This window comes from Lactuca serriola, chromosome 2, assembly GCF_051521515.1.
Source record: "Lactuca serriola cultivar US96UC23 chromosome 2, Lser_US96UC23_V15, whole genome shotgun sequence".
Taxonomy (NCBI): Eukaryota; Viridiplantae; Streptophyta; class Magnoliopsida; order Asterales; family Asteraceae; genus Lactuca; species Lactuca serriola.
Genome location: NC_136409.1, coordinates 38,996,131 through 39,009,124, shown reverse-complemented (window position 1 = coordinate 39,009,124; position 12,994 = coordinate 38,996,131). Strand labels below are relative to the sequence as shown.

Here is a 12,994-nt window from a genome sequence, read left to right as displayed (position 1 = left end):
CTTCAAGAGATTTGGGAAGATCATAGTTGTCTGAACCAGACATCTATAATGGGAGAAAATCAAGTTAGTTGATTCAAAGTTCTTAATATAACACCCAATATGAAATATTAAGGTTAGGACCCAACACAATATTTTATCATTTGGAAGAGGGATGCCGTAATCCAAGCTATAAAATATTTGAAGGTAGGCGAATGACGATTCACCAATTTCCACCATGAAAAACGAAATAATTTATTAGGTTTTAATTGGATTTGAAATTCCTAGATCTTTTGAGATTCATTGAACTTTTCAATGGCATGTTTCAATCTCGAGTGTGCCCTCTCAAATTTTGTGACTGGGATGCCGAGGATCACAAAACAAGGTGTGAATAACCATACCAATTCACTTGGTACCCTTAATATTATCACCCAATCAATGTGCCGGTTAACCACACACGCTCCATTGATCTATGACAAACATTAAGTCACCCTTCGTGATCCTTACTAGTCCAAGTTAGTGTGCCGGTTAACCACACACGCTCCACCAACGACTTGGTAAGGTACAAAGTGTGAATTCCATGGGCTAGCACCAAATTCACATTTTTCCTAAAGTAACTAAGATTGGGAATTAAATAAAAAAATATTTAGTTACTTTATAATAATCATTATACTTTTAATGAGAATTTAAAGTCATTGTCCTACCCGTTCGGCTAACGACCCTCCACCAGTCAAGCAAGCGGTGGGTGAGAGTGGACAACCATTAAGTCGCCATTTTATAGGCAACAACCTTATACCCACCTTATAGACCGGCTTCGTGAATGAGGCCTACTAACGGTAAAACGACTTGTTCTTATACATATATATATATATATATATATATATATATATATATATATATATATATATATATATATATATATATATATATAATTAACCATTAATGTTATAAATAGTATAAGTGTTGAATTTTAACTTTTAAAATTCTAAGTGTTGGAATTAAAGTTTATTAAAGTGTGTGAAACTTTTCCAAATTCCAAAACTTTAGGGCAAGTTTTGTAACTATCCAAAACTTTTCATTTCATAACTTATGAATTAAAGGTTCATAAAAATGAAGACTCTTCATTTTCATGTAACTTATGTGTTTTAAGTGTGTGTTAAAGAAAAGTGACCTTTGGATATCCATAACTTGAGGACAAATTATGGACTCCATTAAAACACATAAATGATCAAGAATTAATTCTAAACAATTCAGCAAATAATTCCTATCATCTTCTAAATTCATAAGAACATGAACATGATCATCAAAATTTCAAGAATTATATGAACACATAAAATCATGGAATTTTGATTATAACTTTGAAATTGGTCCACCATCATCATTACCACATCAAAAACAGGTTTTATGAGTCCAAAACAGTTTAAGGTAATGATTCCAGACCAATTCCAGCACCAAAACTCGAAGATATGCTATCTGGGGGTCCAACTCGTCGAGTGCATGAACCAACTCGCCGATGCACTTGCCGAGTTGGATGAGTTTTGCCTTGGACTCGTCGAGTCCCTTCATGAACTCGGCGAGTCAGCTGTGCAGACAGCATAAAGTCTTCGATTTTCAGCAATTTGCATCAAGTATTCAAACAAGCAAGCCTAGGCTCTGATACCACTGTTGGGTTTTGAGCAATCTAACACTTCCTAAGTGTGCATGCAACCCTAATAAACCTTGGATCTATGTTTGTTTAAATACATGCAAAATAATAATTTTCCAAGGTTTATAACCTATCTAACATGGCATGGGGAACATTTCAACATAAAAGAGTTAGAAGAGATTACATACCTTTTAGATGAGTTTGGTTCTTGAGGAGTTTGAGGGCCAAGCACCAATAGTGTGAATGCCTCAAATGGAATCACAAAACACCACAAACTCTTGGAAAACTTTGAGAGAGAATACACACTTGTATTTTCAGCCACACACAAGCACACACACACTAGTTCACTAGTTACCCTTAGGGGCCATTTCATGCAACATAAGCATGCTTATATAGTGTACATGATTAGGGTGAAACCCTAATAACCCATGACCTTTCCTTTTCCAAGGATCCATGGGTAAAAAGCTCCATGGATCATCCATGGACTTCCATATAAGCCTAGCCCATTAACAAATGAGTGTTAGCCCACACCATATAAAACCAATAGCCCATAATCTAATTAGTCTTCCTTTTAATCTCTAAATTAATTCATAATTAATTTAAGACTAACACTAATTAAATAACTTCATATTAATATATTATAACTTACAATATATTAATAATCATATGTGTATAACTCTCATAAAATTATCCATAAATAGTTTGGATGAAATGCAACCCAAATGGACTATGCCGGGTCGGGTCAAGTATATACCAAATAAGTTATGGAATTAGACACCTTATCCAATACGTTGTGTATAGGCTGTCCTAGTCAATAGCATGGTTATAAAACTCACATGGAGTATTAAAAACACATTGATTTACGGGGTTTTTCAGAGGTCTTGGTAACTTTATACGTACATAAATTAAATACTCTAGGCATGAAAAACATTATTGTGTTACAGTTTTGGAACTTCTAAACTGCCATCCACATATGGAAAAACATCAATTTTCTAGAAACAAACATTGGTCTTGATAGAAGGCTACATTTATACCAGTAGAAAATATGGGATTTTCTAGAAATAAACAAACAAAAACAAACCATTTCATTTTAGTTCATACAAACATTGTCATTAAATACTTATGAAACTCACCAGCTTAAATGCTGATCTACTCTTTCAAAACTACTTGTATGTCCCAGGGATTCAGTAATTACAGGTAACAAAGAGCTTTTGAAGAAGGGACACTGCGGCGCCAGTTAAATTTCATGTTTTGACATCATATTGTAATTGGTTTTGAACATGTACCTTTCAACAATGTAAACTTTCAATTATATATATGATGGTTATATTGCTTTCTTTACTATGTATTCAATTGTTACGGTACTACATGAAGTCATCCGCCCTCGAACGTTTCCACCGTTCCGGTTTGGGGGTGTGACATGTACCTGTCTACTGGTGACCTGAGAATACAAGTTATTTTGAAAGCGAGTATCAACTTTAAAGCTGGTGAAATCATAATTATATTAGTGTATGTGTTTGTATGAAATCATTTGTAAGATGTTTGTAATGTATAAGTTTTGTAAAGTTTGTATTTGTCTGAACTCTCCTAGAAAACCCTATGTTTCCTACTAATTGTAGCCTTCTACCAAGGCATCTAGTATATGTGTGTGTGTCTCTTGTAAGAATGTGTATTTTCCCAAATCCGACTATCATTAACCAAAAATATAGTTTTTACATTACCGTGCATCGTGTGAATATTCACGAAGTGAATGTAATGGGAAAATATCATAGTACTGTAGCATTGTAGTAAGTAACTATTGTTGTACTAACTATCTTAAACCAATTGTAATTTAAAGTAACATGTGATCGGCCTGTATCCTGCTACCGACTCTAGTAAAACGACGATGTAAGAAGCCGTAAGAAATGACATTTGGCACCCATAGACTTGCAAGTCCCACTGTAGCGAGCAGCAAGGTGTAGGAGATTCTAGATACAAAAATGGTCATGGTAGGTAGTGCCATGCCCCGTTTAATGGCTCACATAGCTGCATGAATGTGTATGTAATGAATGTGCTAGCTGTACTGTGTGTTCTTTCTCTGTCTAGCTTGTATGTATTGTTATGTTCTACGTGTACTAGCTGTAATGTGTGTTCTCTCTCTATCTAGCATGTATAGTAATGTACTGTGCGTACTAGCTGTAATGTGTGCTCTCTCTCTCTCTCTATCTAGCAAGTATTGACTCATGAATGAACTGACTCATTGTATGTTTCATTGTTCTAGTAATAGTTTTAGTATCTTCTTAAACTACCCCCTATGGTAGCTTACTAGTAATGTATGATTATGTTTTTATACCCTTGCTACCTAAAGGTATGGAACGGATTGAAGGAAGTTTTATAACTATGTATGTATACATGATATACAACTAATATTTAAACGACCTTCGGACGGATAACCGATGCCATAAAGCCACATCCAAACAAGGAAAAGGAATTAAAGCGAGGTGGCCTTCCTAAGTCTTTTAAACATTACTTATATAACTATACATATATAAGCATGCATTTGACAATATATAAGTATGAAAGAGTTTAAGTAAAAGTATTTGACAAGTAAAAGAGTCTGTAAAACAGTTTGAAGTAAAGCAGTTTGGTAACACTGTTTGAAAAGTAAGAATCCACTAGTTTGGTAGTTATTAATCACATGTGATTGATATAATAACTAGAATTGTTCAACTTGTATCCCCCCCCCCCATAAAAGCATTTAAAAACATTTAAAAGGTTAATTAAGGGGTATGAACTCACCTGTAGTGAGTGGTATGGATGAATTGAAGAAATAGGATTGCTAGGTGTCAAGTGAAGACTTGTACACACACAATGATCCTAGTTAACATATAAATACACATATATGTATCCAATTAGTCTTCAAACAACTAATTTGAAAAGTTAAGACATCCTAAGACAAGTTAAACACCTTATATAAGTGTTATAAGTCCCAAGGATTGCATCTAAGTGTTGTAGGACAAAGCTATTGGGTTTAGGGTTCAAAAGAACCCTTTTCTTGAGTTTACGGTTTTGTGACCTCAACTCATTGAGTTTACGGTCGTAAACCCATGAGTTTACAGTCGTAATCTCATACTCCTTTGACCATTTGTTGCTTTGAAGGTTTATAAGTCCCTAGAAGCATTTCTACTTGATGTATAAGCCTAATCAAGAAGTTAGGGCACCATTTCCCTCCTTTGAGGAGTTTACAGCCTTAAGATCATTTCCCTTTGGGTTTACGGTCGTAAAACCCTATGGAATATGGTATTTTGATGTTTTCAAGTCCTTATCATATCAATGAAGGGATCCATGATAGTTACCAAGGCATAGGAAAGGACTAGGGTCACTTTGGCCCCTAAAGAAGGGTTTACGGTCCAAGGTGTTCTTGGACCGTAAACACCTTTGATATTGGTGTTTCCTTGGGTTTTCTTGATGTAAAGAAGTATAACAAGCTCTATGATACTCTGGGATAGAAGTACTTACAATATAGAAGCTTGAAATGAGCTAAAAGTCCAAGAACACTAGTGTGTGTTCTTGGTGTTCTTGGTGAAACTTGAAGAATCATCCTTTTTGAACAATTTCACGGATGGATGTGTGTTAAAACACTAGATTATGTGATATACTAACTTGAAAGAGCTAGAAACACTTACTAGATTGAAGATCTTGAAGAAAACTTCGATGATACTTGAGAGAGTTTGAGGTTTGTTCTTGAAAAGGTGGAAAAATGATATAAATGACCTAGTGTCACTTATATACCCCCTTCCTTGGGGTTTACGGCCGTAAACACCATTGTTTAGGCCGTAAACTCCAATATTTTGATGTGTCGGGACTTTATTGTTGCACAATAAACCCTAGTGCATCCTCTCTCCTGATATCTCCTAAAGTGTTAATCCTAAAATACTCAAACTGATTCTAAAAAGTCTGAAAATTAACAGTAACTGTTCTGACTTCTATTGACTTGATATGTTGTACATAATAGAAATTTCGGGTTTTCATATCAATGTTTCTTGGTTTCCGTTGTTTTAAATTTAACTCTGTTTAACCTTATGGTTTTCAAACAGTTGAATGATATCTTATGTTTTTATAAAAAAAAAAAAAGGTTTAATTTTTTAATCTATTTTGAATGAAAATTTTGGTTTGAAATTTGAAACGTTACAAAATGTTAAAGCCAAATCATCTTAGTGGTAGCAATGACAATAACTTGATATTCCTCATAAATGGGATAGTGAGTGACAATGGTATGCGTCTTTGATTTCCATGAAACTAATGAGTCACCAATAAGGATATAAAAATCAAACGTCTTGTATTAAAGCACCCTGTCCAATCTGAATAAGTGAAATCTCAAACCTTTAAAGAAGGATTGTAGGGTAAGAGTAATCCTTGACCAAGGTTAAGCTTTAAGAATTTCAAGCATAATTTGCTGCTTAAAGATGAGGCAATTATAGGCTAGTAACAGATTGACTTAGTTAATTCACAACACGAGTAATGTGAGGTCGAGTGATTATAAGATACATCAAACGACCTATTAAGATGACGACTGATGATTAGTTTTATAGGAAATGGAATTTAAGAGTAAATTGTAGTTTGATTGTATCCACTATGGAATCATCAATTCCAACCCATGAATCCATTGGGAATTGAGCATTCGATGATTTGATAAGATGTATATAAGCTTATTAAGATGTTTAGAAGTTCATTAATACTTAATTAATTGATTGGAATGTTGATTTATGATATTAGAATCCATTAAGAGCTTATGGTTCATTGTTGATGTTATGATGTTTACCTGAGCTTCCATATAGCTCTTATGCTTTCTAAATGTCTTAACCTTTAAGTAAAGAGTAATATAACACTTAATTGAGATGAAATGATGTTTTTAGAAATTATTTATATCATAATTAGCTATTAGTAGCGCTTGGTAAAGTTTGAAAGCAATATAATCAAAGTACAATGTCTAAACGAGTAAAAAAAGTCACAAATCTACACTTATTGGGCTAAACTCGGGCGAGTTCACAAAGGCATGTAAAACTAGGTGGGTCAAGCCATTTTACAAAATCCAAAAATGTTGTAATCTAATTTTGGCTTAATCAGATGACCCCTGGTTGCTTCTATAGCCTCTACATAGATTAAATATGAGCATTTAACACCTAAAATGAGTTAAAAAAAAACATTTATGGATAGTTATTTTGTAAGCATTATGAGAGATACGTGGGAATTAAGAACTCAAATATCTTGGAAGAAGGTGGAATAAGATGTCTTAGAAGAATGTGGAATAACATACAAGTTATTGAGGTCAGTACTACCTAATACATGTCCTATATACAAAATAAAAGATGATTTCATGACTTAAATTTTTAAATGTGTTTCACTTGTGTGTTATGTGTTACATTATATATGTACCTTTATGTGCATTCATGAAAATGAGTTATCTAAAAGCATCAGGACTAAGTCAAAGGACACATGGTCAAATCAAAATAGACGTTGAAGTCTTTCTTAAATATCGGGTTAAACAAGAATCAAGGGACATCCTCAGATTTTAGGAAAATTATTTGGAAGATCCTTGTATATAAAGTCTAGTTGATCATAACACAAACGCATCAATTCTCATCGTTACTTTTCTCTGAACAAGCACAATTTCATATATTATATGATCAGCTAGCACATGTAACCTATTTTCTACTTAATCGAATTTCTAAGGCAATGTGACATTAGTCACCTCATGATGTTTTATGCCGGAGATCCTAATCGATTAAGGGGTTTCCTCATATATTATTGTGCTCTAGCACTTATTTTTACTTATTATTTGTGGTTTGCTCCATTTCTATACTTACAAATGTTTATTCAATTGTTATACTTTATTTTTTTTCACTTACAACATCAAGATACGTTATGGTATCTTGACCCTTTTTGAATATCTTAAGACTTATTACTTCATTCAACGAGTTTACAACTTTAACACTATTTTTGTCCTAATTTCCAAGTATACACATACTTATATATTGGGCTAAACCAACATTTTTAGTTCATATTTCTTTATAACGATTCTTAACGTTAATGTATTGTTCCCAAAATCTTTGGGCACGACCAAGATCTTAAATGCATTTCAAGATGTTAAGCAATTTACAATTAATATTCCACTTAAAACATTATATCACACTTACTAGTTGACCAAAACATGTCCTACAAGTCTGTGGCAAAAGAGAACCAAAGAGAACTAAGACGTGTTAGAAAGGACCAATGTGTGAATAAGGATTGGCGATAGAAGTATAATGCATTGCATGTTCTGTTAGTGAAACTTTTTACGATTATTATCAATCAAAGAGTTTTTAAAAAGAAATGGGTGAAGAGTTATGTTTTGTCCAAAATTCAATAAAGAGTTTTATGATTTAAGATGATTAAAGATATGTTCAGGATTTAAGATGTTTTAAAGATTAAAGTGTCAAAAAATTAAATTGGAAAAAGGGTATCTATACTTTAAATGTTTTAAGAGTATTTTTACTTAAGAGTTCTAAAGATTTAAAATGTTTTATGATTAAAAGAGGTTTGAAGATTTAAAAATATTTTTAAGAGATAAGAAAATATTTTTAAGAGATAAGGTGTTATAAGAGCATGATTGTTTTAAAGATTTATGGTATTTGAAAGAGTACGATTATGTTAAAGGTCAAAGAGATTTTAAAGACTAAAAATTAAAATTTTTCAAAGGATTTTGGGGATTCTTATTGGTCTAGGGATAGTGCTAATCCTTTTGATTTTAATGATTGTAAAATCTGGATATTAGTCATTAGATATTCTCAATGCCAAACTCATATTGACATATTTTCTTAGAAGATTTTATATTAAGTGGAATGATTCTCAATGCCAAACTCATATTGACATATTTTCTTAGAAGATTTTATATTAAGTGGTTTGCTTAGCTTTTGTAATGATAAGATTATTGTTAACCCTCAAAGTTTTGAATTTATGAATTTTTTTGAAATCAAAGCCTTTGGGACCATTTTTCACAAAATGATGTTTTCTTAATTATCAAAAGAATTTCAAATGAATATATATTTTGATAAATTACCAAGGGGTGTTTCATAATCTCTCCTAAGATGCAGTGGAAACTGATCGAAAGGAAGGTCTGGTGAAATATAATATATGATTAATAAATTCTTTTATGAGTATGTTATTGAAAAATAAAAAATAAAAGTGTACATTAACTAATGTATTTTTCTTTCTGTTCTCAAATATTTATCGCATAACCAAACATTTTATTTAAAAATGTAGCAAATTAAATGTTACAATTTCCATAATACGAAACAAACTACACAGTCTAAAGATACAAATTGCAAACAAGAAATAAAACCACAAATTTTGTTGCATCAAACACTTGCCCACAAAGAACACTAGTTGTTGTCCATCCTAACTCTAAAAAAGTTTTAAAAATATATATCAAAGGTCTCAATCGGGGTTGACTTTTCAACAATTAAGGTTGACTTTTTGTAACCTAGTAAACATACGGCAGAATCCTCCATGGAACAGCCTTGCGATATTCTGCCCAGACCTCTTTGTATTTCTGTGCACATCTGGATTCGTCTCTTCTCTCTCGCCAGATCAGCAGAATCAGAAGATAAATCGGATAAAAATATGGAACTGGAGAACTGCAATCACATGCTTCATATTAAAAACATCATAGTTGACTTTTCAAGTCAAAACAAATAAATTTAAGTAGGATGCTATAATAAACAAATAAATCAAACTACAATGATGTAATAATATAAGTAATGAATTTACCTGATCCCACAGGGTAAGCTGAAGGATAGAGCCAATAACAGATCTCCAAGGTAATTACAGTGCCTTGCTATTCCCCTTCATAAATAAATAATTAAAAAAATATAAAACATGATTATTGTAAATTTAAAAAGGTAGTAGGAATGAAGCAAATAATAATTAGAAACTAAAATACTGATTCAAACACGTAAACATGAAGCATTATTTCATAAAAGTCCAAGAAATTTCTTCAAGCATTTCTCTGTAGGGGTATTTTCAACGATGAGGGTATTAACGTCTTTTTGATGATGAAAACGAGGAGGGCATTAATCTTGTAAGCTTGTTTTTGACTTCATGAAGATTTGATACAGAAAACAATGGAAATGAAACGTAACTCATTAAGCATTTAAGCCCCAACTTTTTACGAATTTGCCCTCATCTACTCATTTCTCAAATATTATTTAAACAGATTTATAAAGAAAATTACCAATAACCAGAAACCAGTAATTTCCCTCCAACAACTTTTGGAGGCCTACCCCATATCAATGCTTTTGGATTCTTCTTAAAGTCATGCTTTTGCTTATTAGCTCCTCTAAAAACCAGATACCTACAAAACATTTTAACCAAATTGCAAATTTAGCATATGAAATAGTAGGGGTAGGGGTAGGGGTAGGGGTGAGGGTAATGAAAACAAATTTTCATCTTGGAAAATGATTACCCAATCACAAACACAAAGCAATTTGCAATCATTGCAGCTGTTGTTAACTCCACCTTATTACTCAAAAGCCACCAACCCTAATCACAAAAACCATAATTTAAATGTGTTTTTTAATTATTAGTTTTGGAAATCTTGAAATATGTTATATACCTGAATGCTAAATGTGAAGGGAATCCACACTAGATCTCCAAATACTAGCATGAATCCTAGCCTCTCTGCAATTATATCCCATCTAAAAAAATGAAATATTAAAGAACAAAAATGATTATTACATCTAATACTAAAAGAATCATGTGAATATATGACAAAAACAAAATAACTAATTGGTTTTTTCGATTTTCATTAGGAGAAAAACTTACGTAGATGTCATGTATTCCTCATAAAAGAAGTAATCCATGATGTATATCTGAAAGGGTAAACAAAGAAAGGAATCAAGATTATATTATTTCAGAAAAATAATATCATAAAAATGACAATTAAGACCTAATTACCACACAAAAAAGCTGGTAGAGAATCATTGATTGGCTCAAGTTAGCATCTTGGATAGATTTTGCAAGAACTGAAAGATTAATGAGAAGCCATCCCATCATTCCAGCTCTCACAAAGAAAAATCTACAAAAGACAAGTGTTTTTGAGCCCTAAATAAGAACTCAAACTGTATAATAATACTTTTGAAATATCATAAATCGGGATCTTGAAAATAAGTTGAATCATTAAATGTGCATTCTTGAAACCCCAATAAGAAATTACAACTTTGAAGAAGTTGTATAGCATATATTAGAAGAAAAACAAGCTACATATGTAGGGAAAAGAGATATTAAGTGAAAAAGTGAATATATAGGAACACCATAAAAAACATGATGAGAAATGTAGCAGATAATAGCTCAAAAGTGATTAGTTATGGTGATTACATACTTGAGGTCAACTCCCATGAAGCTTGGATTCAGCTGTATCCCAAACCACCTGTAAAGAAACAGCATGTTAATGGACTATTATGCCCCTTCAACTTCTATGTAAAGAAAATACAATAAAATATAAATACCAGTCATCGAGTATGTTTCCAGTGATGTGAGGCTTTAGAGATGCACTTTGATCTTTAGATTTGCATCCAGCAACATAAAGTAACAATGTGACCTAAAATTTACAAGGGTAGAACAGGAAAATGGTTAAAGTTATATTTTATAAAACAAAAAGAGAAAAAAAAATTACACCCAAAACAAGGTGCAACTAGTATTGGTTTAATAGCATTATCAACATTTTTTATTTATGTAAGTGACAACAAAAGTGGTCACAAGGGTATTCATGAGAAATAAAAAGTCAAAAACCAGTTCCACTACAGAACTAAAGATATTTAAGCATACTATGAAGTAAACAATTGGGGAGATTTCGTGCCTATAGGAGTTCATTTTACCATTTTACCATTTTACCATTTTACCATAATCCAATGATATTAAATAGGTCAATCAATGTAAGTTAAAATCTCTAAAGGGAACTTACAATAACACTGAAGATAAAAGTTGTTGATAAGAGCTCAAGCCCTTGGTCTGATATTGCCTGTAAAAATTCATATGTCAGAGATATTTTTGAATGTAGAAAGATCATGAAACCTAAACACATTATTTAAACCTAAAATGGATATCACATCACTGGAATCTAACATATATAAGGCTCAACAAAAATCTTTTTAAAGAAAGGCATGAAGCAGATTCGGATTAAATTATGCAGATATATGCTTTTGGTGAAATAATGCTTTGCTTAGTTTCCATATGATGACTTTGTTATACAGTTTCAGGGAGCACATACAGTGAGTGATACATAATCCATCCAAGCTCCAATGATAAGTAGTCCAACCAACAAAAGAAGTGATAGCATTCCTGAAAGCAGAAATTTACCAGAGTATAAAATAATTGCCTGAAAATTAGATGCAAAAGGTACATGTTAAGAAAAATCGCACTTAATCAGCAACATCCATATCAGCTTTTGTTCTAGAACTTTGATTTGGATTACATTTTTCAATTATATGTCATTTCTTAAGGAATCAACTGTACATTACATAGATCCAAAATGCGTCTACTTGTAAAGTTTCAATTAGGGCAAGAAATTACCATTACAGCGATAATGAAGTCTAGTTCCATCAGATAGATTCGCTCCAGGAATTAGCTTTCCAGGCAAAATAGATCCAGCAATGCCCAAGTAACTAAAGAATCCCAATAATAAACCGACCTAATAAAACAAGCGGTTAGTGTTCTTCAAATCATGACATACAGATACATTTCTTTCTAAATTTTCGGAACATGATATAGTATTACAATGCAGTGCCCCAAATCAAAAGTGAACGAAGGCAAAAAAATTAAAAAATTTCTTGTGTTCAATCAAACATCAGAAACCAGTAGAAGTGGTTTATGCCTGTGTCAAATGATCTATGGCGAAGCCCACATACAATTTCACTATATACGCTCATATCAGAGTAGAAAATGGATCGATAATCTCAATGTGTGTGTATGTGTAGACAAGTACCCAATTACTCACGTACAGAAGTCCATGAGGGAATGAAGGAGATGATAAGTGAAGTGAAGTCCATCTATGCAGATTTCCAAGTAAACTCCGTCACTGTGGAGTACTCCCTTCCTCTTCTCTATTTCTACTCTTCACTTTGGATTTTTGTAATTTTATTTACAGCCCTTTCATTTTGGTAATTAACGATTTCAGTCCCTCTACGTTAGGTAGCCTGCTTCACAAATATTTCCTCTAAAAATGGAATATCTTTACAAAACTCGCAAAATGCATGACACATGGTTAGGTCTTAGAACTTCCCAAAATATACGACAATGTTGGAGACAAATTATATGGTCTCCATGTAAGATTAGGGATATATTAATCTTAAAAACTCT

At 32.4% G+C, this 12,994-nt stretch overlaps 1 protein-coding gene across 1 annotated transcript; it reads right to left on the bottom strand.

Annotated features, from left to right (window-relative positions):
- Positions 1-8,865: 8,865 nt before the first annotated feature.
- On the bottom strand, positions 8,866-12,786 carry FK (Ergosterol biosynthesis ERG4/ERG24 family). The gene is made up of 13 exons (XM_079023915.1): positions 12,637-12,786; positions 12,209-12,326; positions 11,907-11,977; positions 11,601-11,657; positions 11,146-11,237; positions 11,019-11,066; positions 10,595-10,715; positions 10,463-10,509; positions 10,254-10,335; positions 10,104-10,180; positions 9,873-9,992; positions 9,410-9,484; positions 8,866-9,276 (listed from the first exon to the last, which is right to left on the bottom strand). Exons 1-13 carry the CDS (start codon positions 12,682-12,684, stop codon positions 9,123-9,125), a joined length of 1,110 nt encoding a protein of 369 aa, XP_078880041.1. The 5' UTR covers positions 12,685-12,786; the 3' UTR covers positions 8,866-9,122.
- Positions 12,787-12,994: the final 208 nt, after the last annotated feature.

What these genes read in the sequence shown, in the direction of transcription:
- FK (XM_079023915.1), bottom strand. Translation starts at nt 12,684, where the DNA reads ATGGACTTCACTTCACTTATCATCTCCTTCATTCCCTCATGGACTTCT. An exon ending in TGGATTATGTATCACTCACT is followed by an intron (nt 11,658 to 11,906) that starts GTATGTGCTCCC and finishes GAATTTTTACAG; the next exon opens with GCAATATCAGACCAAGGGCT. An exon ending in TTCATGGGAGTTGACCTCAA is followed by an intron (nt 10,716 to 11,018) that starts GTATGTAATCAC and finishes TGTCTTTTGTAG; the next exon opens with ATTTTTCTTTGTGAGAGCTG.